Source organism: Streptopelia decaocto, assembly GCF_964273445.1.
Source record: "Streptopelia decaocto genome assembly, chromosome: 4".
NCBI lineage: Eukaryota > Metazoa > Chordata > Aves > Columbiformes > Columbidae > Streptopelia > Streptopelia decaocto.
Window position 1 is genome coordinate 12374448 of NC_138658.1, and position 27524 is coordinate 12401971.

The window sequence follows — 27524 nt, forward strand, 5'->3', positions numbered from 1 at the left end:
CCGGGGCAGAGCTGCTCGGCCCGGCCGAACAAAGCCGGGGCGCAGGGCCCGCGGCTGCCTCCCCGCTGCTGGGGCCTGCACGGAGGGAAGCGGCCCTGCCCGCTCCCGCGGGAAAAGCAACTTTTCATACGTGCCTTTCCTTTTAATGGAGCAAGTTATTCCTTTTTACTTCACTTATGAACAAATGTCTATATCCACAAGGTGGTTAATGTCTTTTAACTTTAAATAAAAACGAGATGGAAGATGCTAAAGACCGGGAGATACGAAATTAAGAACGCAAGCACATGAGAAGCACAGAGGAAGTTTAATGCCATACGCTCTCTCTACAAGAGTTAATTTGTAGCTTTCAAAGTAGCCGTCTTTAGTTTAAAATCCACATATAGTTCTCCCCCAGCCCCGTGAGCACCTGGTACCGCTTTCCAGCGCACCCAAGAGCAGAGTTCTGCATAGTTTAACACCTGATTTTCTCCTAAACCCGGTTAAGTCTCTGATAAGTGTCTTCATACATTTTTACAATGACACAACAAAGACTAGTGCATGTAGCCTTTAACAGGTATTTGGTATTTATACTGAGGTTTTCTTCAGCTATGAAGAACATTGTGTATATAGAAACCTCACCGATTTAACACAAGTAACAGCTTATATGAACTAAAATTGACTACTGTACTCAGTATCTTAATAAATATGAATAAAAAGAGCTGGCAGTACAGCAAAAGATTAAAATAGTGTTTTTCTTAAAATGTGTCTTTTGGACTTGATATTGAACAACCTTGATAAGAAAAGGAAAGGGGAAAAGGGAAAGGGTAAAGGAAAGGGGAGAGAGGAAAGATAAAAGAAAAAGAAAAATTACTTTGCTTTTTCCTTGTCAGGCTGCAGACTCAAAAAAAGCGATTAGTCCATCTTGATCACAGCCATCCAGAATTTCCAGAAGAAGGGGAACTTTTGTTTTCACATTGGTGCCTTTAAACTTAAATTTATCTATGAAGAGATCTGTGATCATACCTGCAAAGGTAAAATCCCAGGATTTAGTATTGGCCTTGTTTTCATTATGAGGTGTCTCTACTTTTAACTTGTTATGTACCAACTATTCTAGCTGACTTCGGGTTTACATACAAGACTCTTTTTAAACAACAATTTACTTTTAAATAAATGAAAAAACACTGTTAGAACAGCCCTGATTCCAGCTTCATTCCCACGTGTGTATTTCTGCCTTGAAATGTCCTCTCTCAAGAGGAACCAGCACAGGACGGGTGATGAGGACTCTGCCTACGCTGTATACACTGAGACTTATTACAGCTGGTGCCCAGCAGTGATTCTCCGAGCTGAAAGTTGCACAGGGAACACCAGAGGTTACAGAACTTCCTTCACTAACTTCGATCATTTCCTCAGAGTCTCCCTTCCCACCCCACGTGCATTTTTCTGATGTTTTGCAGAGCTTAACCACTCAGAACTTAATCACTCATTGAACTTGGATACATTCTTGAATGCCATCCTGAATTTGAACATGATCCTTAATCGTGTCCATAAAGACAAAAATCAGAATATAAAAAGCTGTCTATTAAACAAAAAGCAGAGAAGTCACTTGCAAATAATCATGGTATTTTCCTTCTCAGTGATAATGCTTGTGATGCCAAATCAATTTTAGAAGTTCTCAGGTGAACAATTCTTGAGAACCTTTAGAGAGTCACTCCAAGTCTGTAGTAGCACACAAGCTGTTTTCAGTATGCACGAGGTTTTACTGTCACACCTTTAACCTTCAGATCTCTATAATCAAAATCATAATGTAAATATGCAACCTTGGCTGTATGACCAGACAGACATATATATATACTTATATACCTATCGTTGTCCTGAAGCTACCCTAGCATACCCCCTACTGACTTCGTAACTATGACAGGCATGTCCAGGGTGCTCTCTGGACATTAATTTGCATTTAAACAAAACATTGAATTGATCAACAAACCATAAAGTCTCTCGAGATGTGCAGGTTGTTTCTTGTATTCCTCAAGCAGCTGATCTGCCTCTTCCAGAATGCTGCGGTATTTTGGTAGCAAGAAGTCCACGTTTCCTTCATGAACTTGTAATTCCTCAAAGACATTTTAAATCGTTAGAATTAAGAAGAGTTAAGTATTATAAGAGCATAAAAGTAAGAAGTGAAGCTTGGGTCTGGCAGGAGAAAGTACTTCAGAGACAAGACAATCCCCTTCTAAACTAGCAAGAGTTATTTTCAAAGTGCCTCGTTTTCCAGTCTTCTAGCGAAACGCCGGATGTTACTTGTCAATTCATGGACTAGATTCTCAAAATCCTGTGTATTACAGCTTCCAGCCCTCAGCACCACCAGAACAGGGTCACTCCACAGCCCAGCCCCTAAACAAGGCTCGAAGCCTTCACCATGCCTTCCTTGTTAGAGTAAGTTCGTTCCTAGAAAGTATTGCACATGCTAAAAGTCTGAAGATAATAGTAAACTCTGGAACTATCACCCCATTTGTGACAGAAGAAACTATTAAAGGCCTCTTCTAAAATGTCCCAGTCTGCCATCAGACCAATTTAAGATGGGCAGTAGTATAGATCTTTTTTTCTCCACAGAGAGACTGTTATTTTCTAGATGAAAAGTAGTTATTTTATGCAGTGTGTGTCTGCTGGAACAACAGATTTCATCAATTGCCAGATTATTTTACTGCCTATGAATAACATATTATCCAAATAATGAGTGACAAAAACTTGTTAAAGGAGATTTGCTGCCAAAAAAAAAAGCCTAGAACAAGAACTAAACACTTTCTCCAAGATGTGCAACATCATTATTACTGTACAAACATAACACGCATTAAGAATAAGTTCTCTATTATTCCCTACCTCACCAGTCTGTGAAATCAAACCCAAGTAAAATACTTTTAGGGATAATAAAGATACACACTGTGTTCATTGGTAGTTAATTTTTATCTAAGTAGAGTTCTGACAACTACTATTTGATTCCAAAGGACAAGAGTGAATCAGATGTTCATTTTCATCTCCCCTCTGCCTCAAAAAAATACACCAAAAGAGATGATAGCAAGTTTCTGATGATAAAATCCTGGTTGTTGGAAAAGTTCATGAACTGAGACAAGTTGCCTAACAGGTACCTCCTGAAAACTAACCGTTAAGCAAAATATTAATAAACAGATAATTCAGAAATTATGACACACTGGAATGAAATTCCAAAGCAAGGAAGTTTCATCTGGCATGGATGATCATCCCCAGATCTATAAAACTTTTAATAGTGGAAAGAGACAAAGAAGGAACTGGAAAATAACAGCAGGCAAAAAGAGACCATTACATGATAGAGCTGGCTGCATTCTACTGTCTGATTTAGTCAGTAATCCTACATGACATCCATTAGTTCCATAGGCAAATGGGAATTTTACTTTAAAGTCTGTCTCCTATTTAATTAAAATACATGTCCGTGGAATAGAAACGAACAGGTACCACTATGAAACGCATCTGACTTGAGCCATACAGCTTGGTATCTGACAACATAATCCCCAATAAAAATTCTTCCATGGGAGTTCAGGTACTTACTCTTAAAGCATCTATTAAGTGAACTTTCTTGGCCAACAGCTGCTGATACTCTAATTTGGGGTGGATAAGCTTTAATGTGTGCCTCACAGATTCTTCATTTACATCTAGTAGGGAGTCAAAAAAAAAAAACCAAACAAGAAAATGAATAATACCTATTCCATTTATAAAAATATAAAATTAAGTCAAGAAGAACACGACAGAGAAAAAAGGTTTTACCATATGATATGTTGAGATTAATCTTCCTTTTAGTAGCCTCTTTGGAAAGCACATCTTTTAGGATAGATATTGTAGAAATGTTGTCAGACTTAAAACATCCCTCACCTTTTCTATAAAGGAAGAGAAAAGCGGGTTTTGGACCAGCCTCAAGAAAAACTCCATTCAAGCTATGGATTGCATCACTACTGGATAGTGATCACCCCTGGTAATGTTTAACAATCCTTTTTAAGAAAGATTCCTGTTCTCTTTAATGGGAGTTTTGACGGGGTTGGAGCTTGAGAGGGAACAGTAGGATGTGCATGAAATGATACCCACAGAGTGGTCAGGAATGAAAAAGACAGACACCCCAGCATAGTCACGTTGCGCTTTAGCAACTGTATTTTACCTGTAAGTACTTTCAAGCTGTGTACCCAGGAAGGTGTTGTGAAAATAAAAGGTGATACTCTCTCCAGCAGGAGTCTTTTCAGGCACTTCAGGCAAGCAAAACACAACCCAGGAGTGAATTTCAGCAAAACTGAACTGGCCTTTGAGCATCAGTGTATTCATGGGCCTGTGACATTATGAAATTTAAAAAAAAAAAATGTGGTTAATCGTTATAAAGGGCACTGTCAGTGCACTGGTTATCCTTATGAAAAAAGTTGGTTACACGATTATTTCCTTTTAACCAACATGCTGTAGAAACGCAGGTATCTTGATAAGTAGTTATGTATTGCTGATTACATCTGCTTTTCTGTATTTCAAGACAAAAAGCTATGCGTACATGCAAATTTTATCTCATAGGAGGCATGTCAGAACTGGATAAGAAACTAGTTGGAAGTTTCTGACATGTCCCTTTTCAAGTTGTTAAACCTGAAACTAATGTAAATAACTGACAACACAACAACTGAGCCTCAACAGTCTCCCATGCTGTAAATCACAGACCTGTCACTTTTATCAAGAATGAGGCACAATGGAATATGTTTGCACATCAAGTAAAAGCATTTGGTAGCGATGCTTCAGTTTTGTTTTAGAACAAGCAGCACCTCGGTGGCAACACGAGATGTTAATTGGGGGTAGGGAAAATCAAATCTAAATTGCATAAAATAGTAGGGTCCAAACAGAGAGAAAGGGGAGGGCAAAAAAAAGTCTCGGCTCCGTTTTGGGGGCAAATTAGCTATGGGAAAGAGTTACATTTAAAGGGTGGAGGGCAGACGGAGACTGAAACTAAAGACTGTGGTTGCTAACACAGGAGAGTTTCCTTTCTACCACACCCTCAGCTCTTCCCACACATGGGGCTGCCCTATAACCCATGCCAGTAAAATGAAAAATAACTGCTAAATCTGCATTTTCTAACTGATAAAACTGATGAAAACTGATAAAATGGAACTACAGGCTGCTCAAACTTGTAAGTTAGGAATTACACACATAAGTTTATAGAGTAAACATTGTTTCAACTGGATTGTGTGAGTTTTTCAAGAGAAAAAGGCACTGATTTTTCTTTGCAAATACCTGTCATGGTCAATAGAATGAGTTCTCTGATGTAGTGAAAGTGGTTTAATTTGATATTGATGAACTTGGCAGGTTTTTGGTTGAATTCTTGGTGTTACGTATGCTTGAAGCGTCCCATACTGTCCTTCGATTGATCGAACCTGCAGAAATAAAAGTAGAACCCACAAACAAGAATAAAAGATTAAATCAACCACAATTTGGAAATTGGTGGATATTTGACCTTCAAAACATATTAAAGAAAAACTGTAGATTTTCTGCAGTACTTCAAGAATACTTAGAGTACTATATTTACTTGATAGTGCAGATAAATAGACCGGATCAAGAATGTTTTAAAACTAGATGTAGTAGCGTCCAATGAAGTGCTGCTACATTAGATGAATGAAATATCGAGGAAATAAAACCCACTAACTTACTTTCTGATTAGTTGAAATAAAAAGTCTGTAACTTGATTCTCATTCTTCACTGGTCCTATTACTTGTCTTTTTATATTATTATGACAAAAACAATATATTCAGTAGCAGCTGGCATCAAAGAATTTAAAAGAATAAACAAAATTTCAAAACAATTATTCATTTCTTTGTAACAATGGAAGTTCTTCCTGAGCTATTTTTGGAACACAAGCCAGATTTAAGTCCAGTTCTCAGCACACCCAACAAGCAGGATGCACAAACACATCCAGGACACAGCGTGCACTCCCCACACCTCTGTGGACACAGCAACGCATCAGTCACCTCTGTGCTGAGATCATTTCCATAGGCTGCACTAAACCCTCTGTCACCTGCCAGTTACACAGAACTGACAAGAAACAAGAGTGTGTCCCACTGACAGCACAGCCAGGAAAGTTGGCAGAACAGCTACTGAAACAGCTTCATACGAGCAGAAGAGCAGACTGGAGTTCAAGTACTGGTCTGCTTTATAACTTTGATTACATCCCATAATTTATAGGGTCTCAGGAGTCAAAAAGCAGCGTTTTGCAGGAAGACACCCACTTCAACATTTTCAATAAAAAGTTAGTAAAGAACTCCTTTGGAAATAAAATCACCAAGACTTAGAAGTTCTATCCTTTGCGTGTGCATAGGTGAAATACAAAAAAAGAACGAACTCCATGCGGCAGGTGTAAATCACCGGAGATCCTCAAGATACTGCAGTGAGGCGGCAGCAGAACCTCTGCAGATCAAATCCATCACATCAGGATCCAAATGCAAGAGTGACAGTACAGGGTTTTGATGACACACAACAGCAAGTTTATAATTTTATTAGTGGGAGAGTAAAAGAAACCTTCTTTTTGTGTATCATGAATGCATAGGATTTGTTTTCTTTCGTTATTTACTCTTTACCAAGTATTCTCAATAGTAACGGTGGCCAGGGTCATACCCCTAAATTCAAATAAGAGAACTGAGGCACAGGGAGATGAAGTGACCTGCTCAGAATCAACAGGCACACTAATCACCTTTCTTAAGAAGAGGACCCGGGAAACAAGTCTTAGTTCTGCACACAAGGTCCATTACTGCGACGTCACCAAAAAAAGATAACAAGCCCAAACTTACTCACATTTGATGCATCTTATGCAGGCTTAAATTTCTAATAATAATCTTTTGAGTGAGAGTTTTACATAAATTAACATGTATCACATTAGGAGGCTGCAGTGTTAGGTGACTACATAAAGAGAAAACCCAGAGCCTATGCACATCTATGTGGGGTTTTATGATTCCCGTTCTCTTTAATGGGAGTTTTGATGGGGTTGGAGCTTGAGAGGGGACAGTAGGATGTGCACGGAACGATACCCACAGACTGGTCAGGAGAGAAAAAGACAGAAGCCCCAGCATAGTCATGTTGGTTTTCCATAGTCATGAGGGTTTTCCTAATCATTATTTCCTTCATTATTTCCCCCAGTGGTGGCCAGAAAATGTGTGAATCTGGTGGATCATTAAAAAGAAACCCGAAAGACCCCCGTAAGCATGGAATGACCAGATCTGCTTCCTCTCCAAAATACAAATCCAGTCTATATTCCCTGGTTGCTTCCTGGCATAAATTCCCTCCAACACTTCCAAGGACAAACCGTGCCAAAGATTTCCTTCCCACACCTCTTGTCACTTCAAGTTCCACACAAGTATTTTTCAAGCATTTTCACAATCTGTGATTTCCCCACTGCTTTCATCTGACAGACACTCCAGAAGGACCCCAGAAAACTTTAGAAACCCTACAGACAAATATAAATGAACACAAGCCCCAGACTAGATGGTTCTCAGGAAACAACCAGCATTAGGAAGAGGAATGATCATTTGCTCAGGTTAAGCAGTCAGTCGAGGTAGAGATCTCTCCATTTCTAAGCATGAATTTATTATGGAAAAGATTTTGGAGCATTTTACCTTAAGCTCAAGTCTCGTAGTATTTGCTTGGCATCGATAAGTTGCAAGAAGAAAGTTGCTATTTGGCTGTAAACAGACAAAAAAATGCAAAACAGGTCTGTGGATTCACAAATGTTCTACTAGGCTGTTTTAACTGAAGATATATACAGGAAAGTTTTTGCTATTTATGTACAGCTATTCTACAAAAGATAAATGCAAAAAGTAATCTTTGGTTTCCTTGAATACTTCAATTAATTTTCATGATGATAGCATTTTAAAAACTTCCCTATATAAGGAAAAATCAACCGAAGCCTCTTATAGTCTTTAATATCACCATAAAAATTATACAGATAGCCGTTTTTCATCTCAAGAACGCATCTGTAAACCTGCCCCACTCATCTGCACTGTTATTCCAGCATCCAAAAGCTAAGGCAAGATAGGTAAGAAAACACACTGAAAAACTAATAAAATAAAAATAACAATAAAAAATGTTCATTTCTGAAAACTCCACTGTAGACCAATGATGTGCAAATTTAGTCCTTTAATCTAAAATACTTAGTGGATCATTACAATGAAAGACTTAACAGAAGATTTTCACAACGCTAAGATAGTTTCTGGATTTTCCCTCCAGCCTGAAGCATCATTAGTAATTCTGTAAGTGGTTAAGTTTATAATTATCATATAAAAAAAATGCACTTAAACATATGACTCCCCACACAGCAGAATTTTTACATCCTGAAGTGATTTTTAAGAGACACAGAAAAAGAATGTTCCTCACTTAAATTAGTTTGACGTAAATACATGTGTGACTGGCAAATCCAGAGAAGGGAGCAATACTGAACGGGTCTTTCACACTCCTGATCGTGCAGGAAAAAGCACAAGAGCAGTTGTTCCTGGATCCTTTGGCACATATTTAGCGTTGCCCTGTGTCAATACTTGCCACTAACTCCAAATTCCGCACTATCTGTGATGAAGCTAAGCTCTCCAAAATGACCAAATGAGTAGTTTAACTCACTATATTTAAAATTATAAATATATACATCCAAATTCTATTTTAATATACAATATTAAGAGCTTTCATCATGTAATCTCTATAAATATCACCCTTTTTTCACTCACCTCAGAGTCACAGCTGCTAAAACTAACAACAGCAGAATTTTTATCCACATCCAGCAAGTCTAACGGGACATCACTCTGCAGCACATACGAGGAAGGAAAAATAAAGAATAAAGTTCCTCAGTAGCTTCTGATGCATTTATCCTCTAACTGTCTTCAATTACTTTAATAAGGGAGAAGCAACGATCACTTTATCCAAGAGGCAAAACCCAAAAGACACACACCTCACTGCTTAGCGTTTAATCCCAGAGTAACACCATGATCTTTCTCTTACTCCCTTACGGAGTCCTGAGCTCCCGCGTGGCTGGCTGACAACAACGAGTAACTCTCTTAGTAACTCTCTTTCAAACACGTATGAAGTATATTAATGACTCAAGCGTTTCAGTGTTTTCATAGGAGGTTTACAATATTCATTCGGGAAACCAAGAATCATATCAGATAATTATTAATGTTCCTTTTACTTACAAGAACATCTCTGACATGAATCACTTCTTATCTACATGTGTTTTCACTGGAATTAAAATTAAATCTAACACTGTTTGGGAAATGAGATTAAAGGGTATTAGAATGATTAATTACTTGTGTCAGGAAACATCGATAAATATGTAACATGCTTCCTAAAATAAGATTTTAAAACCACTTTTATCATCTTCTGACAGCACAGGAATACCAGACATGGCTTTATATTTCTTTAAAGAAAAAGCCGTAAGTTCTAAACTCCACATTAAGTTCTGGCCTAGATGAAACAATTTGATTATTCCTCACTGAGCAATGGGAACTGCAGATACTATAGAGCTGCAAATTAACTGTAGCTTAGCATTGCTCTAATAACATCCTCAATAAAACTAAGATTTTTATTAAGAAGCAAATAATGGAATCCTGCAGTAGTTCTCTCCCATTTGTTATGGCAAATTCACCTAACAAATCCCTCCTTGCCTAATTTTTCTCCCCATGCATATCTCAAAAGGAGCTGATTAAGTACCACTACTCTTTCTGAGTACCAAAGATATTTGAACATTAATTTCAGCTGATGCAGTAGAAGGAATAACTAATTAAGGTTGCTCTGCTTGGCACGAGTATTTATCACCAACTGCATACAAATCAGATGCTCTTCCACATTGAAAGTGCACAGGTGGCCCACACCATTCTACAATTAATTTTCCACTAGATGGCACTTAACTGGCAAGTGAGAATCTGCACCTAATTTAAGATTTACTGAGTTAATTGCTGTTTAAATATGGAGGGACATGCAAAAGCAAACATAAAAGTTACGTAGAAACCCGCTAGTCCAGTAGGCATTTTAGTCTATTTTGGTAGCATAACATTGCTCTGTTCAATAAAGGTTTAAGATGTATTTGTTTCTGAAGAAGTATTTACAAGTTACTTCAACCCTGCAATGCTATACGCTTCGGGTTCCTCTTGTAACAATTCAGACATTTAAAACCCCATGTATTTAAGGTACTATAATTTGGCTTTTTAAACTGGAAAGTCTCTGAATGTTTTATTTACAGATCAAGAAAGCCAACAAGAACAAAACTACACTCACCTGTACCAGGACAATATCTATAGCTGTCTGCACCTCCAGGATGAGGCTGTAGCTGGCATCATCCTTATTTAATGTAAACTTATCATTCACACTAAACGCAGGTACTGATGAAACAGCAGTACTGGACTGAGAAGACTGCTGGTATTTTTCACGTTCCTGAAGTACTTTAATCTGTAAGTGTTCCAATTCATTCCTAGAAAAGGGAAACCACATATAATGTCTTTTTAAAAAAATCTATAAAAGCTACCCTAGAAATTAAGTATATTAAGCTTGCAAGGCAATCATGTTTATCTTCTGTCCACCATTTTCCCACCATAAGTGACGGCTGATCCCCCTTCCACATACACAACCAAGACGAAATATAAACTATAGAACATGAAAACATAGATTCTACTGCACTTTGCCAAAAGAGATTTCTATGAATCACAGGAAAGGACAAAATTTTCCTTCAAGAGTATAATGCATTTTTAATTATATGCCATTTAGAAGCTATAAGCAGCACAGGAATCTTATCTTGCTGATACTGAAGAAAAGGCATTAAGACATCATCATGTACAGTCAAGATAGAAAGAGGCTGTGAAATGAGGCTGCTATTCATTTCTACTTTGAAAAGGCTTGATTCTACTTCGAAAAGGCTTGATTCTACTTCTAGATACATTAACGATACAGAAAATCCAGTGAGATAGGAAGGAAAGAAAACATTTCAGCTTTTAACGTTTCAATTCTTCCATTTAAATTTCTTTCTAGTGCAATTACCTTAAGGACGAAATCTTGCTCTGCATTTCTTGACTTAATTTTAGTTCTTCAGCTGATCCACCTTCTCTATGGACAGGTTCTGTAGTCAGTCCTGTCAGCCAGCCTAAACCAATAGATGAAGTTTATATTCCTCATAAGCTATAAAGAAAAGTCTACATTCAGCTTTTGTATGTGTGGAATGATGCTTGTTCCAGGTACTGGGTAGATAGAATCAAGACTTAATTTAATCCTTTTTTTGAAGGATTAATGTAGACACTGAGTATGATTTTTATGGGTTTCATTCTTAACTAACAGATTGAAAAACACTACTTACTCTTTTTCATTTAGTACTTCAAGCAATAAATGCCTCTGTGGCACCGTTTAACCAAGTGTTTACATTTTTTCTCACCTCTGTTTCTCTGACAAAACCTTGAATAATCTGCAGTACTATAGCTGAAAACAAAACAAAACAAAGCCATGCAATGTGTTTATAGCAAACTGTATGTTGCACAGTGTGTTTTGAGATTGAATGCTGCCAGTTAAAGTGAAAAAAAAAGTAGTTTTGCTTTCTTAACTACATTTACTTATAAAAGCAAATACTAACTGATTATATCCTGACACCCCAGGAATGATATGCAGACTTGAATGGGTGTTTATAGTTCTAGTTACCTCATCTAACACACGCAAACAGTAAGGCAGCATTATTGTAACATGCACCATAGAAGCTGACCTGTCCACAATCTTTCACATTCCTCAGCTATCCACTCCAAATACCAAGAAAGCCTAATAACAAAGCATGAATTTTGAAAAATAAAGCCAACCAAACAAAAAACCACCATGTAAGTTGTCCACTGCCAAGCTTCAAGTGTAACCTTTACTGCTCTAAGCACTATTTTTCCTCAACTGTCAAAATGTGCTGGGCTGCAGCCACTGCACATGAAAATTCACAGGTGAATACAGGGTTTTGGTTTTTGCTTTATTCTGTGATCCGTGGATCTTTACAATATTCACAGAGGCACTAAAAGAAGCCACAAAGGACTCCAGCCACAGCATTGCTGCAACCTGTCAGACCAAAACTATTCAAAAACAATACAAAAACATTTTAATCATCCAAAGATGATTTAAAATAGATACTTGAACACCATTATTTCTTAATAACTGGCTGAGAACTGTATCTTGCCAGAATACGTGCTTTTGAATACAAGTGGTCTCAGTAGGCTAATTTTTTAGTATTGAAGACAACTGAAGACGGGGAATGAAGAACGTTTTGGCTCCCTGCAGTTAACACCCACAGAATGTTTATCGTGGCCTTGGTGATAGTGACGCCAAGAGCTCGGATCCCACAGGGAGGCTGCTGAGACGCCTCACATGGGGAAGTTTTGTTTTCTTCTAAAACCCATTTAGAGCCCTATGAAGCGGAAAAGGAAGGAAATGATATCAAAAACTGAAAAGAAAAAAAATTAAAAGGATAAGCAGGTCTATCAATGTTGTTCATTAAAAAAAAAAATCAGTCATTAATTCAGACCTACCACATTCATTATTTCATCACAGACAGTCATCTACACTTGTGAATAACCAGCCACTGTGTTACACAGCAGAACACATTATATCAAAATTTATAATATAGTTTCAGTGTAGGAAACATTTTTTGAACTTTAAATATTAAATTAGAACAGATCCTTTCAACAAAACATTATCCTGGTTCCAATCAGGACAAAATGTTAAGAGGTGTGGGCTTCGCTAACAATATAGCCTGCTTCATATTTATCATCACCATATGCAACATTTATTGAGTAAATGATATGAAGCTTACCTGAGTACGTGGATGCTAAAATTTCATCATACCCGTCTTTTCCTACACAGCCACCCTGGATTGATGCAATGCTCTCAGATAAAGCCTTCAAATAAATACATTCAAGCAGAGGGAAATATCACTGCACTCATTTAAGAAGTTTTGGGGTTTTTTCGTGGGGATTTTAGGTGTTTCACTCCTCCTTTAGCTGCATCACAAAATATCTACGTAGGTGCACAATATCTAGACCCACAAAAGAGTTAAGCTGGCTGATGACTTTCACAGATAAACTGAGCTGTTTTAACAAATGTATTCGAGTTCTACTGTGCATAACAGAGACACTAAAAGGCAGTTTAAAGCAACACACAAATGTACAACATTGTTCCAGCAGGAATTAGGGATCTGACCAAAGGGTAAAATATTCACTAGGGATCAGATCCCTATTTTAACAATTCCTAACTGAGGTAATTATGCTCTATAAAGTCCTGAGCACTTTCAGTCAACACAGACTATAAACAATATGGGACTGTTTTTTGACAGAGTGAGAAGCATTTATTAAATTTCACTCACGAGAAACTTCAGTAGTTAACAGAGCCAGAGCTTTAACGTCCCCTAAGCACCACTTTGGTTTTTGCTCAGATTGGGACCATTTCCCTTTCTGGCTCTTAAGTATTAGGGCACTGCTTTGAAGTTCATACTGTGGACATTACAGAGCAGAGAAAGTAAACAAAAACAAGCAAACCAACCAACTACCACAATTCCCTCCACACACACACCCCACATCACCCCACCCCTAAAAAAAAAAAGACACAAAGCCAAAAAAACCCCAAACACAGACAAACGACAGCAACACCTATACACACAAAAGACCGAACTATACCTCGCCACACGTGTTTTAGCAGTAATGGTCTTATAAATAAGTCATGTTTTGAAACACAGAACTTTTTAAAATTCGTTTTTCCAGCAAAGAAGAGTATGATGAATGGGGGCTTACATGATCATATCGAAGGACAGGATCATCTGCACTCTCAAAACTATAGATTTCTAGTACTCCATCATCTCGTCCAATGAGTAATTCTTTAACTCCATCTCCCGTAATGTCAAAACTATCAATACATAAGATACCTAATGAAAAAATAAAACAAAACCATTTACTTCATCTTTGTTTATGACACAATAATATACAGGCCACACTAAATGACATAGAAAGCGATCCTTGGTCAGCTTCTAAGGTTTTATTAACGCTGTATCTGGATGAGTCCACTAGAGGGCTGAAGTTCCTCACCTGTGCCTGAGGTTCATGGTTGTACAGTGGGTTTTGCAGCAATCAATTCCAAATCAAAACCAGCACGGTTCCCTTGGTGAAAAGCACCCAGAGACCCCTTCTGATGTTCCCATAGCTCACTTTGGAAGGGTTGAACCTCCCTCCTCAAACACTCTCCCAGATGAACTATGCCCGTCCACACCACTGTAACGTTACAAGCTGAAGAGGAAAGCGTTCTTTGATTCCTATAGTTGACTTTAAGTTATTTTCAAACATACTGTGAATTCTGGGTAAGGTGACAGAAAGAGGGTTCTGACTCATGCTGGACCTGGACTGTGTTTGCACTGCTATGCAACATGTTAGCGGATAAACCACTACTAACTCACGGGGAACAGAGAGTTAGGGTCTGGAAGAAGGAAAAAGCACCCAGAGTTTGTAGAATTAATATGAAAAACAAGATGGAATTTAACTGTTACAAGCCTTTCATATTTCATATGAAGAGAAAGCACATGCTACGAAGCCTTTTAAGAAAATAATTTAGCAATAGCTTTTATGAGATCATTAAACTAAATAATAAACATACTGTTCCTGGTCTTCTGTACAAACGAAGAAGGGCTAATGAATGCTGCAGAAGCAGCAAACCAAGGCTAAACCAGGGAAAGTACTGTGCCGTGCTCTGACCAGTTAAATCTCATTGTGGAGCTTTAATGAAAGTCTTACTCCATCTTCAACAAAAATCTGGATTAAAATTAAAGGCCTCTCAGGGAAGATGCTATCCTGGGACTTTAAGACCACTGAACATCTGAAAAATCTTGCAAGTGTATTTGCATTTAGAAATAGCCACCAAAACAATAAAAACCTTGTGACCATGTTTGAATCAACATGGTTTTACAAATGGCACCTTAAAAATATGGTAAAAACAGAAGTATACTTAAGTACTGGAAACAGTATACACAGAAAACCCAAAGCAAACCAAACTGATTAGAATAATTTATAAGAAGATGAAAAGAATGAAAGAGAGCTTACTGATATTAATATCACACAGCTACAACATGCCTCCAAAGTATCTACAAATAAGACTTCCTGATAATTATACTGGTAATAAAGCCTCAGCTACGCTGGAAGACTAAAGAGTGAGAGACTGAGACACATACCTCCTCGCTTTTTTTCATTTCCAATTTCCCACTTAGGTATAGGCTTGGAACCAGTAATCTGGACAAGACCCAGTTTACCATCAGAAGTTCCAAACACAATTTCTTCTCCAGAATCACCTAAATGCATAAATTGAATTTAGAATTGATAAAAGCAAGTGCATCCATTTCAAACACTTGAAAATATCATGTAGTTACACTCCCCAGCCCAAGGGAAAAATAAGGCACTAACATTAATGTTGTGTAACAGAACTGTCAGGCTTTAAAAATAAAAACAAATACATGTAAAACTGCACCTGTTCTGTTAATTTCTTCACAGGTAATACTCTGCTGTGTGTGAATGCCCCCCTGCACTAGAGTTCTGCCAAAAAGCCATTCATAATCCACTACTTTAAATTTCAGCCAAGATAGGCTATTAAATCACCTTTACAGATGAGAAATGAAGAGATTCATTCAGAACAAACATCCAATAGAAAATGTTGTGCCAAGACTTAAGCAAGTAAAAACAACTTTTCCAAACCAGCTCTGAATGTCGTTGTCACACAGTCTAACTGAAACTAAATTAAGCACCAGATTAACACACTAAAGGGATTTCTATTAGGTTAGCACAGATTAGCAAAATGGATGATCTAACTATTTTAAGCTTGATCCTTCCACAGTCTTGGTTTATGTGAACTCTACTCAATATTCTCATCCATCCATGGACAGATGCAACCAGTGATTCTAGTTATGGAAAAATCCATGTGTAAGAGAAGCCCAAACCCAAGAACTGGGCAAGGACCCCAAAAGTCCAGTTCCTCTTTGTAAAATGAGACCACCTTACATCTCACTGCTATTGTAAAAGGCTTTCAATGAAATGTGAATATCACTTAGAACTGTCCGAAACAGTCGTATGTCGTATGCATTTATTTGTATATAAAAAATGACTTCACAGAGTCAGTTTCCTGCTGCATTTTTAACATCAGCTTAAAAATCAAGGCAAAATGTAATTAACAAATATAAGCAATAAAATAGTAAAAAAATACAGTAGAATAACATTATTTAGTTATGTGTATATTCAAAATCTTGTTACCCCCATTTCCACTGTTTAAAGCAAGAACAGTAGGTGGTCCAGGAACTTCTACTTCATACAGTAAATCAGATCCCTAAAGACAAAGAGAAATACCTTGAATAAGTTTTGACACAAACAAAGAAAAAAACACAACCGAAGACCAAACAACCAAACCTGAAAATGAAACAAAAAAAACAACCTACAAAACCAAAACAAATAGCCCCACAAACATCATCACAAAATAATTATGGATTAAAATAACTGATATGCTTCACTTATACAAATTCCCAATACCTATGGAAGAAACATTTCTAAGCCAAGACAGAGTAAAGTTTATATAAATAAAATATAGAATTCTTAAAATGTGTTATTATTAAAAATAATCTGTGAATTTGTCTGACAATTTAGTTAAACCACTTAATATCACTCGGACTTGTCACAACAGTAATTTGTGAGAGCAAGAATTTCAAACTGATAGACTTATACATTTAATGCCCTTAGGTGGGCACTTTTAGTCAGAAGAGACCAATTTGTTATCTACCTCCATCTATGAATTCCAAAGCCTATTTATAGTTGTTTTATTAAACCTCATTTTGCAAGTTTATAATCATTATTTTCCTTTAAAAATAAAAGTACCAGCATTATAGACAGTAACACTGCCAACTGAGATCCATGCTTATCCTTATAATATTTAAGTCATGCTGATATGCTGATTCCCTAAAGAATTAGTCCAATTCTAAGGCATAAATTCATAAAACATAATTAAGCAAGTAGTTTAACCTGTAAAACTCTGAGGACTCTATCCTGACATGCAAGTACCGGTGTAATGCAATTCACTTTATCTACAGGAAGGCAGAGAACATCATTGATTTTATCTCCTGATAGGAAGTAGTGCTGGTCTTTGCAGTCGCAGTAATGGTTATAGATATAGCTTGCACAGAGGAAGAGATCTGCTCCTGAAATATGCCTGGGAAAAAGAAAACATGTCCTGTAGCATTTTCCCAGCATAGTAGCTGCGATGGTCTTTTAGCCCTACTACATGCATGCAGCACTGCGTGTAGATTTGAGGCATTACTGTACCCTGCGAGCTGTTCCAGCTGTTTTAAGAAAATGTTTCTTAAAAATGCTCTAACCACGTGCTCTCTATAGCTCTCAAATTTCCTATGTTGTCTTCGCATCCTAAGAATATCTTCACAGAAATGTCATTAATATATTTTGATGACACTCATTCTTCTCAAGTCAGTTGATGTAAGGCAACATCTTACACCATGATCCTGCTCTGCTACAGAGACATGAGACACCGCAGCAGTGACCCCCGCTCTGCTCAGCTGCACTTGCAGGGATGCAAGCGCCTTCAGACCCTCCCCAAATTCCCTACACCTCCTCAACTTCACCAGGATTTTCTAAGCTCCTTTCCACATGTCACGGCACAAGCTAAAGCTGGGCTGACACTTAGTGTTACCTACGTGCACACAATACAGCAAAAAATTATTTCAGAAAAATCATTAACAATCTGCTATGAATATGGAACAAATGCAAAATATTATACATACATAGCTTTGATGCTTTCAGTGAGGTTAGTTTCAAATGAAAGAAATTGCTTCCCTCTTTTTGTGAAACCTCTAACTTCTGATCCTATAGCCACAAAAATTTTCTCTTGTGGTGTATTAAGAGCTCCTCCCAGCTCCAATCTTGCAATTTTTTGGCCTGGCAGTGTCTTGAACACCGGCTGTGAATAGAACAACAATTTTCATCATCACGATATTATATTTGTGGTAGTCTTTTAACACTGCTCTTTAACTTAGTTCTTACGGAACTAAGGATACCAGGGGTTATACACAGACAAAAATTTATCTGTACTTTTCAGTATCACAAAGAAGTTAAGCATTTTTAAGTCACTAAATACAAAATGCTGTAAAATATAATAAACTAAGACTTTATTATTACAGTGTTATTCATCCATAGAAAAATTTCAGCACTATTGGTAGCTGTAAAATTAAAACATACATACTCTCTCCCTCTTACATGTTGCATTCTTATTCCAGACAACTACATAGATTTGTATTGCTATAGAGTTCTTATGAGCTGGCTATGAACCTCACCAACAGGAAAAAAAGAATAAAAGGATAAATTTTTATTAAGTTGTGCATAAGTCTGGGCTCATAGAAAGCAATTTGTCAAAATCATTTCAGGTGACTGACTTAGAGAATCACTGCAAGTTTTTGACCAGTCACAGTAACTGAGTATGTGTAGAGACTTAAGCCTAACTAAACTGCAAACCAAAAAGGTGTCAAATTGACCTTTTTTGTGATTGTATACACTAGTGTCTGACTCTATGCGCTTGTCCACACATGAAGTCAGCAAGCCCTGATCACAGATGGCTGTCAGTCCACAGCTCCACCTTGAGAGCTTCCACAGGTATCTGATTTCCCATGTCAATAAAAGCAGACTTTCAAACTTCATCAGGAAGAACACATAAAAAATAAAGCTTTAAACTGAACATTTCCACTTACCACAGCTTCCCCTTTTTTTATGCCAAAACATGTAATGACCCCATCTTGATCTCCAACAACTACCTTCAAAAGTATAACACATCATTATTTTCTATTACATACATTCTATACATATTTTTAAAATAATACTTTCCTTATATTGATCATATTTTTCTGTATTTAAGTACTTTTAAATTCTGCAGTACTTGATTTACATAGCTGTACAGGAATATACTTCAAAAGCCAGATAAACCGCTACAGACAGGACACTAAAGCTTAAGAACAACAGGTGAAGTGACAGCATTTACAGTCCTTTTTTGGCTTCTACTTGTAAATGTCAGCCACTGTCAGCTGGAACACTCCAGAAAGGATTATTTGGCAAAGAATTGTATTTGCATACTGAGAATTTACTATCAAAACAAAAAACTAAACTGTTTCTAATGAGTTTTCCTAACTGAGTTTCCTTAGCTTGAACTTATTATAAGGAAAACTAAAAAAATAAACGTTCCACCTGTATTAGTGGTAGCAAAACAGAGAAATATGCAAGAACATGTGAAATATCTTACAGACAGTCATCTTGAGTTACTGGAACGACCTTGACCAAGACAGAATGAGAAAACAGAATGTTTTTGTACAAGAAAAGATATTTACAATGTGTTAGCCAAACTGCCAGATCACGTGCAAAATTAAGTAAACCAATCGCAATATAACTTTAAGCACATGAACAGCTAGCATAAGCCAATTAAAACAGAAAGTTAAACGTGTGTACAACAGCTACTAATGTTGCAGAAATGTTCAGACAGAAAGGGACCTGGGGGTACTAATTGACAGGAAGCTCAACATGAGCCATCAGCGTGCCCAGGTGGCCAAAAAGGCCAATGGTATCCTGTCCTGTATCAAAAATAGCGTGGTCAGCAGGACAAGGGAAGTGATCCTTCCCCTGTACTCTGCATTGGTGAGGCCACCCCTGGAGTATTGTGTTCAGTTCTGGGCCCCTCAGTTCAGGAAAGACATTGAAGTGCTGGAGCGAGTCCAAAGAAGAGCAACAAGACTGGTGAAGGGACTTGAGCATAAGACCTATGGGGAGAGGCTGAGGGAGCTGGGGTTGTTTAGTCTAGAGAAGAGGAGGCTTAGAGGTGACCTCATCACTCTCTATAACTACCTGAAGGGAAGTTCTAGCCAGGTGGGGATTGGTCTCTTCTCCCAGGCAGTCAGCAATAGGACAAGGGGGCATGGGCTTAAACGCTGCCAGGGGAAATTTAGGCTGGATATTAGAAAGAAATTCTTTACGGAGAGAGTGATCAGGCATTGGAATGGCCTGCCCAGGGAGGTGGTGGATTCACCGTCCCTGGAGGTTTTTAAACTGAGATTGGACATGGCACTTAGTGCCATGATCTAATAAATGGACTAGAGTTGGACCAAGGGTTGGACTCGATGATCTCTGAGGTCTTTTCCAACCCAGTCGATTCTGTGATTCTGTGTGATTCTGTGAAATAAAGGGTCTCTTGGTTCACCCGCACCAGGAGTCCGTGTGGTCAATCCCTCGAGAACATCCTTGTGGTTTCAACAAAGCCTTCAGTTTTGAAAATCCCTTATTGGTTCGGAAAGCTTTCCAGAAACAAATTCAGACTCTTTTTTTTTTCTATTTTTTCAAAGCTTTTCGAAAAACTTTGGTTGCAAAGTTTTTCCCTATGACACACCAACTAAAGCAACTCAACAGATCAGTCCCACACCCACAGTTCACACCACACCGGGACACAAGTTCCGTGCAGAGCCCACCGACCTTCTGCGTCGCTCTCCGGCCCGAGGCGGGAAGCAGCCTCATGGTCTTCTGAGCCGTCACTCCCACCTGTGCGGAGACACCGCGTTCGACAGGGCACGCCGGGGCCCGCCGGCGACCCCGCGCCCCAGGGACGGGGGGCTCAGCCCCGCCGAGGGGCTCTGGGGCACCCGCACCCACACCTCAGCTACCGCGCCGCAGCTCAAACCGGCCGCTTGCCCCCACCGGCCGAGCCCCACGCACCCCCGGGCCGCGGGGGCAGCTCGTCCGCCCCGGGCCCGAAGCCAGACGCCTGCTGGGCCCGCCGGGAAGCGCTTTCCGTCCCAGCTCCGCCGCCGGGAGCACCAGGACCCTCCTCCGGCCTTCGCATGGACTCCGCCGCCCCTCACCGGCCGGCCTCCTGCCCGGCGGGCCGCGCCACCCCTCACCGCCCGCAGTCGCCGCCGGTCCCCCCCGCTCCCCCGGGTAACGGCGCCGCGGTACCGCCCAGGCCCACCTGCAGGTAGTCGACGCGAGCCAGGCTGAGCTCCATGGCCCCGGCGGGCAGCGCAGCTCGCGCCGACCCCACAGCCCCGTTACCGCGGCAACCTCCGCCGGCGGCCAGAGCTGCCTTCCCATTGGCTAGGTCTGACGGCGAGGGGGCGGGGCCGAGGCAACCGAGCGCCGCGATTGGACAGAGTAGTGGGGCGGGGAAGAGGTGAGGGCGGAAGCGAGAGGCGGTGCTGGCCGGGCCGCCCACCCGGCCCGGGTGAAGGAGCCGAGGGGGAGAACGGGGCTCGTCCGGCCACAGGTGGGCGCCAGAAGCGGGAGGGACCCGGTCCCCCGGGGGTACCGCTGGGTAATCCAGCGGCTGGTGCCGAACTAGCGGGACGCCGTGGGGTATCAGTAAAGTACGAATATTTTATTTAACAATTAAGCAGCAGAGGCATCATTTAGAACAGTGTAACAAAAGACCTGCCCTGCACCGAGTCAGAGTTTTTAAAAAAATCATTTCTACCACACAAAGAGGAGCTTTGGAGTGAGTTCACGTTACCTTCCAAAGTCGGTTTTAAAAAAAATTTCTAGTCCTTATTCTTGAAAGTAAGTATTTTGAATTAAGAAAGGGTAGCTGTGAGTACGTGTATATACATACATGTTAAACAGTGCTACTACAGTTACATTCACACTTACCTGATTTTCGTTAATTCTGTGGTATCATACCATGAGTTCTCAGCTTATACACAGTACTAGCATCACTAATAAAGAACAAAGATTTCAAGTAATCCTCCACTGATCTCTAGTTGATTTATTGTATTATGAAAAGTCCTATTTGTACCCAGTTGCTGCAAGGAACAGAGTACTACACTGTATCTGTTATTTTAATTCTTTTTCTTGCAAATTTAGTGCAAAGAATTCTCAATATATACTCATAAACCTATTAAAATATCAGTAATTCATACCATTGTACCTTTTTAATGCATAAATGCAAAAAAAATGAGATAGTTCTTGCTTTTAGACAATTAAAATGAAGAGAGCAACCCTTTCGTGGTGAGTTAATAAAATTTCCTAAGACTAAGTTCCAGAGAAGCTGTACATGAAGATATTTAGTGCTAAAAATCTACCATACATTTTTCAAGTATAAGATACTGAAATATTATTGCCAATAAATAGTTGTGCTGTAGTCAAAGCCACGGTTCCTTTGTTGAATCATTCACATCTCAACATATTAGGATTTAGTTTCTCACTGAGTTTATGTATTAAAATCGCTAACTCTTCTGTTGCTTGGGACTTATCTTCCAAAAGTTCATAGCGAAGACTGGAGATATCCTGCTTGATTTCCTTTAATTCACCTGTATTAATCATCAAAAGAAATACTTGTTAGCAAAATTTAACATTCACTAAATACCGTTCTGCTAAGTGACATCAGTGCATATTTCCGATTATTTCCTGCTTATCTGAAATGCTCATGAGAGCAGGTCCAGGGATGGGACAGGAGCTTTCCCTCTTCTTCACTCTCAGGGAGATGTGGGTGCGTGTCAACGCCTACATAGTACCAAAGGTATTTAATAGTCTAGGCCACTCTAGTGTTGTGCTTCACGTGTTTACAGAACAAAGACTCAAAAAGCCCTCTCCATGGGTTAATGAATTAATCACAGCAACACTGCTGAACAGCTGGTAAGTATTAGTACCCTCCTTTTAGAGAGAAAAGGCAAAGAGAGTTTTTTCTGAAGTGGTGTGCCAAGATCACACAGGAAAAGTGTGGCAGAGCTGGCAAAACTCACAGCTTCTGAGTCTCTCTCCTCTTCCTTACCAACATCCTTTGAATCAGAAAAAGTCAACCAATTTAAAATCATGTTACAATTTGACACAAGTTAAAAAAAAAAAAACCACATTTAAATTAAAGCAATTGTCAAGACCAGGCTTGTAACAAGCAACAATGTGTTTTTCATTATAGGATATTCAGTTCAAGAGCAGAAGCTTTAAAAAATATTCAAACACTATTCTTCCAGCAATTGTGAGGCATTTGAATTTTTACACAGTATGCACTGCAGGAAATTATTTGTTACATATGAAATAAAAGAAAGATTACCTGTAATTCTCTAGAGATGCAAAACAGGGAAAAATCCCTACACTTATGTTTAAAACAGCTGCAGTACATAAGAATGCAGAGCTTTTCTATTTAAAATATAGCAGACTTAGAAATTGCATCTTCAAAGGCTGGATCTACACCTGAGGTACCAGTGAATGGGCACGATACAAAAGGCACTACCCTATTGTGTAAAGGTTCAGGGGTTAGGTGACTCGCCTGAAGTGGACTTGCCTCTACAGAAATTGTTGAGAAAGCAAGAATCATTATGTCCGTGAACCACCACTCTTCTGCACTGTTTTGCTTTCTAAACGCATATGCCAACACCACAGAAGCATCAGGGAACAGGGCAGAGGTATGCCCCTGGCCCTGTTCTCAGAGAGGAGTCTTCTCATCACTCACTAGCTGGGCGATTTCTCCTATCACAGAGGAAGAGGAGGAATGCAACGGGAATTCTGGAGAGGGGCACAAGGGGCACACTAAGAGGATGGCACCTTTAGGAGCTTCTCTGCTTCTGTCACTCATGAGCTCAGCTCCGCACAGCCACATAGGATGGGGAAGAGTCGGGATAACGGGCAATGCACAACGCTGCCTTCTGAAGGCACAGAGTGGGATTAAATTTATATCCCAATTTCTCTTCTGCTCCCTGCTTCTCACTGCAGAGAGTTACAGGTAAGCAGAGGGTAACTCCTGAGCAAAACAAAAGCTGTGCTGCTTTAGCTGAGAGAGCAGCCCATTCAGGGCCCCTCACATCGTATATGCACATTCATCTGACGCTTCCAGGCCAGTAAAAGCTGTTGTGATCTCAAGTTGTTCACCACTGCACACCAGCTGGCGAGCACAAGGCTCCCAGCAGAGTGGCTTGGGCCAAAATCAATTAAACTACCCCAGACCACAACAACTTACGCTAAGCAGGTATGTTTTGCTGGTGGCAGTCACACATTTCTTACTGGCTGAGCCATGAAGGTTATAACCTCCGGCCTACAGGGAACAAAACTGTTGCTGAGGTGTTACATTTCCAAGGGCAGTGACAGCCCTGGAAGGGACATCAGTCTACTGCCTGATAATCTTTAACTGGAGTGCAGAAGAAATATACTCCGTGCTGCACACACCCCAATTATTTTATTTGGAGATCTAGCCAGTACTCAAGAGTTCCTTTTTTGGCCTGCAGGCCTGTGTTTCATTCCTGGAAGGCTGGAGGAAGAAGGACAACACGCACCTTAGTCTCATCCCAATGGGGAGTCAAGGTGTGCACATGGAATGTGCACTCCTCACCGCTACCAGGGAAGTTTGCGAGACTCTGCACTGCCAGCAGACACCACGCTCAGATCCATCCTTTCTCAAAAGATCTTTGGTTACACACTAAAAGAGTGGCTATAGTTCTCTTTTCCCTCACCATGCAGTTAACTCTATGTAGGGTTTTTTTAATGATGTGCAGCTTCACAGATGAATATTTCACATAGCTTTATGAAGGAGCAGAATACAAGTAGTTCATGGTGTGGAGTAGTAAACTGTGCATTCAGCTGAATGAAAGATAGAAAGATGTCCTGCAGCTCTGACTGGGACTCTGGAAGTGTGAATACAGTTAGTGGCTTCCTCACAAATTTCGTCTGTAACTGTTGGTACATCATGTCTGTGCCCCAGTTCTCCCCCTGTAAAATGGGGCCCCTAATATTTCTCAGTTCTACCTAGGCCCTACTTGCCCATTTTGGTTGTCACAGGTGTGCTTCCACTTCTACCTCTCGAAGTTCAGCACTTTTGAAGTAGAAATAAACCCTCTCTTTACCTGTAGCTCTAATACATCACTGTAATACCAGTTCCTAATACAACATGACAAAAATTGTGTCCGAATTTTGCAAATGGAGTCTCTTTCTTACCTTCATTTACTTCATCATTTTCTTTGTCCACTTGTGCTTTCAGAACGTAGCGTTTTATCAGTCTTTTCATTATTTGCTGCCAGATTAAAACAGTTATATAATCAGGTGAGCACATATAATTGAACTCTATTTGCTTTTCTTTCTTAACTCTCTCCCACACACCTGTGTAACTGAAAAAATGAGCAGTCCCAGATTAAGCAGTTGCCTCATACCAGCTTGCTTTGGTGGCATGCTGAGATTCATCACTACAATAAAGCACCTTTCTCATCCAATTACCTCCTATTTACAGGGCACCGCAACTTTTTGTAGGGAACAGGACAACAGGGGAAAACATCTAAACACACTAATTTAGGCTTTAAGTAGCTTCAGAGTAGGTCTACCCTTGCTAAACTCAATTCATATGTGAAAGCGTTTGAAGAAGGAAGGAAGCAAGCAAGCTAGGGATTTTACAGTATGACTGCTCAATGTCAGCTGTAAAAGTATTCATTGAAATTATATCCATGGTTTCACACTGTAACTGCCAGGGTTTCTAGTATGTACTAATATTCTTGTACTGTGTTACCATACCTAATTTAATGTAGCTTGTCTAATAGAATTTGCAAAGGTGGATTACGTACTTTCAACATTTTCACTAGGGGAACAACAGCTTCTATTTATTCTTTTATTTCTGAGCTGGAAAGAAGACAGGAAGGTAATATCTGACAGACTCCTTTTACCAGAAAGGAACATTTCCATCTGCTGAAATGTCAAAATGTCACATCTCAGATGAGAAGAAAGGAAGGCAAAGTAATGCTAACCTAGTCAGCTCAAGGCTTTCAAATCCCTTCCTCAAACAGTTTCAGATCTTTGCTTCTGACACTTTCCAAACTGGGGTATCAAGGGAAAACCCAAGTTTTGTATGGGCTAGTTTTTGAAATGCTTCCTATAACGGGGCATGAACAATAACTCTCATTTTAGCAGCAGCATCCTGGAGCTTGATTTCTACAGAAGGTTTCCTTTATCTGGTGAAGGCAAAATGTACTTGGAAACACAACATTCTGCCAGTACCTTCACATAGTTCTATCACGCAAAACAGTGACCAATGTATGCACTTACCTGATAGCGTGTTGGCTGATTGAGAATGCTGTTAAAACTGTGTGATTCAAAAACTCTGGAGTTCGACTGAGTGAAGAGGTTTAACTAGGAAGAAATAAGACAAAATTAAAATACATTATGGAATTCACAGAATTCAGATCCATTTTTCAAGATGACTGGACTTGACATTTCTGATAATTTACAGTAAAACAAATAAGAATAATTTTCAAAGGTTTGCCTTCAGACTTTGTAATACAGGGCCTTGAGCCTGGCTTATAAAAATAAAAGCCACATACATCCTCATTAACCTGTCTGTGCCTCAGTTTGCCAACAGTAAAACAAGGGGAATTGTTACTTAATTCTCACAAGGGTGTTGTGACACTGCATTACATTGCTATTTGTGAAGAACATTTAGATAGTCCAATTTAGTGTCATGTAAGTACTGAAGATTGTCATTACCAATCCCCCCTCTTTCCTGTTGTCTTCTGCTGAGAATATAGATTTTGACAATAGGAAGTGAATATCATCTTGACCACACTACCTGTCACAGTGAAAGGAAAAGTTTTCTCTCCTTAACCCTCCTGCCCTGTTTTGTAACCCTGAACTAAACATCTGTCTAATGGAAGCTGAAAGCACCTTTATTCCATATTTAGGTCATTCCTTGTGGGAATTATTTGCACCTATGAATACTCGGTTATTTTTGTTTTAGCTGTGTTTTTCCAGTCATTAGACCTTGTTGTCCTAAGAAAATGTATTGCTTTTCCTTTTTGTATTATGCAGTACATTTAGGCAATCTGAAATACAGATCTACAAATATAAATGCTCGTCTAATTATTGTACTATCACCAGGAGCACCAATTACACCCTAAAACTTAAGCAGAATACTGGAATGGACATATCATTCTTCACTGCAATGAAAAATGTTAGTACCTACCCTAGATTTGGAATTGCCTATTCCCATTTCAATGTCCTTCTGTAGCCGTCTCCTCCTGCACTTAGAAAAGTTAATGATCCTCATGATGAAATAGAAAAAAGATTTGGGGCTTGGTACAAGACTGAATGGTGGAGGTAACGTTTTTCCATCATCAAAATATGATAACCAAAGTTTAGAACGAGCGAACTTCCACTCTACATCACTGTCATCCTGTGTTAAGATATAAAAATAAATATATGCTGTGTTTTTATGAAACGCAAAACTTCTTCCAAATGAAGCCTCTTTTAAATATCTACCCTTTCTACTTTTATATAAAATGCTATTTGCTTGCTAGTTAGGCTCCCAACAGTTCTGCAAAAATGCAACCACTTTATCAAGTCTATTTTAACTAAATTTCAGCTGTCTCTTCATGGCAACATCTCGTTAACAACACTCAGCTAAATCATGTGAACCATTTAAACAAGTGTTATTTTTGCACTAAGTAAAAGCCAACATATAAACTCCTTGCTATTTAAAGCAAAACTTCTTGGTTTTTTGAA

At 39.3% G+C, this 27524-nt stretch overlaps 2 protein-coding genes across 4 annotated transcripts in view; both read right to left on the reverse strand.

Moving 5' to 3' along the window:
* Positions 1 to 145: 145 nt before the first annotated feature.
* On the reverse strand, positions 146 to 21119 carry BBS7 (Bardet-Biedl syndrome 7). The gene is made up of 19 exons (XM_082050801.1): positions 21031 to 21119; positions 20538 to 20603; positions 18776 to 18838; positions 17816 to 17991; positions 17043 to 17229; positions 16284 to 16356; positions 15215 to 15331; positions 13791 to 13921; positions 12818 to 12902; positions 11026 to 11128; positions 10270 to 10462; positions 8727 to 8801; positions 7629 to 7694; positions 5260 to 5399; positions 4157 to 4321; positions 3772 to 3881; positions 3556 to 3659; positions 1964 to 2087; positions 146 to 1002 (listed from the first exon to the last, which is right to left on the reverse strand). The coding sequence occupies exons 1-19, from the start codon at positions 21064 to 21066 to the stop codon at positions 866 to 868; spliced, it is 2151 nt and encodes a 716-aa protein (XP_081906927.1). The 5' UTR covers positions 21067 to 21119; the 3' UTR covers positions 146 to 865.
* Positions 21120 to 21414: 295 nt separating this feature from the next.
* The window catches only part of TRPC3 (transient receptor potential cation channel subfamily C member 3), a 42077-nt gene continuing 35967 nt past the window's right edge, over positions 21415 to 27524 (reverse strand). For 2 of the 3 annotated variants that reach the window (XM_082050671.1, XM_082050669.1), the window contains 4 exons: positions 26986 to 27195; positions 26073 to 26156; positions 24978 to 25053; positions 21415 to 22363 (listed from right to left, as the gene is read on the reverse strand). In XM_082050671.1, the coding sequence (XP_081906797.1) occupies positions 22221 to 22363; positions 24978 to 25053; positions 26073 to 26156; positions 26986 to 27195 (513 nt within the window). In that variant the 3' untranslated portion in view covers positions 21415 to 22220. Of the gene's footprint in view, positions 22364 to 22795; positions 22832 to 24977; positions 25054 to 26072; positions 26157 to 26985; positions 27196 to 27524 lie in introns of all 3 variants that reach the window. The other variant, XM_082050670.1, reaches the window with a different exon arrangement.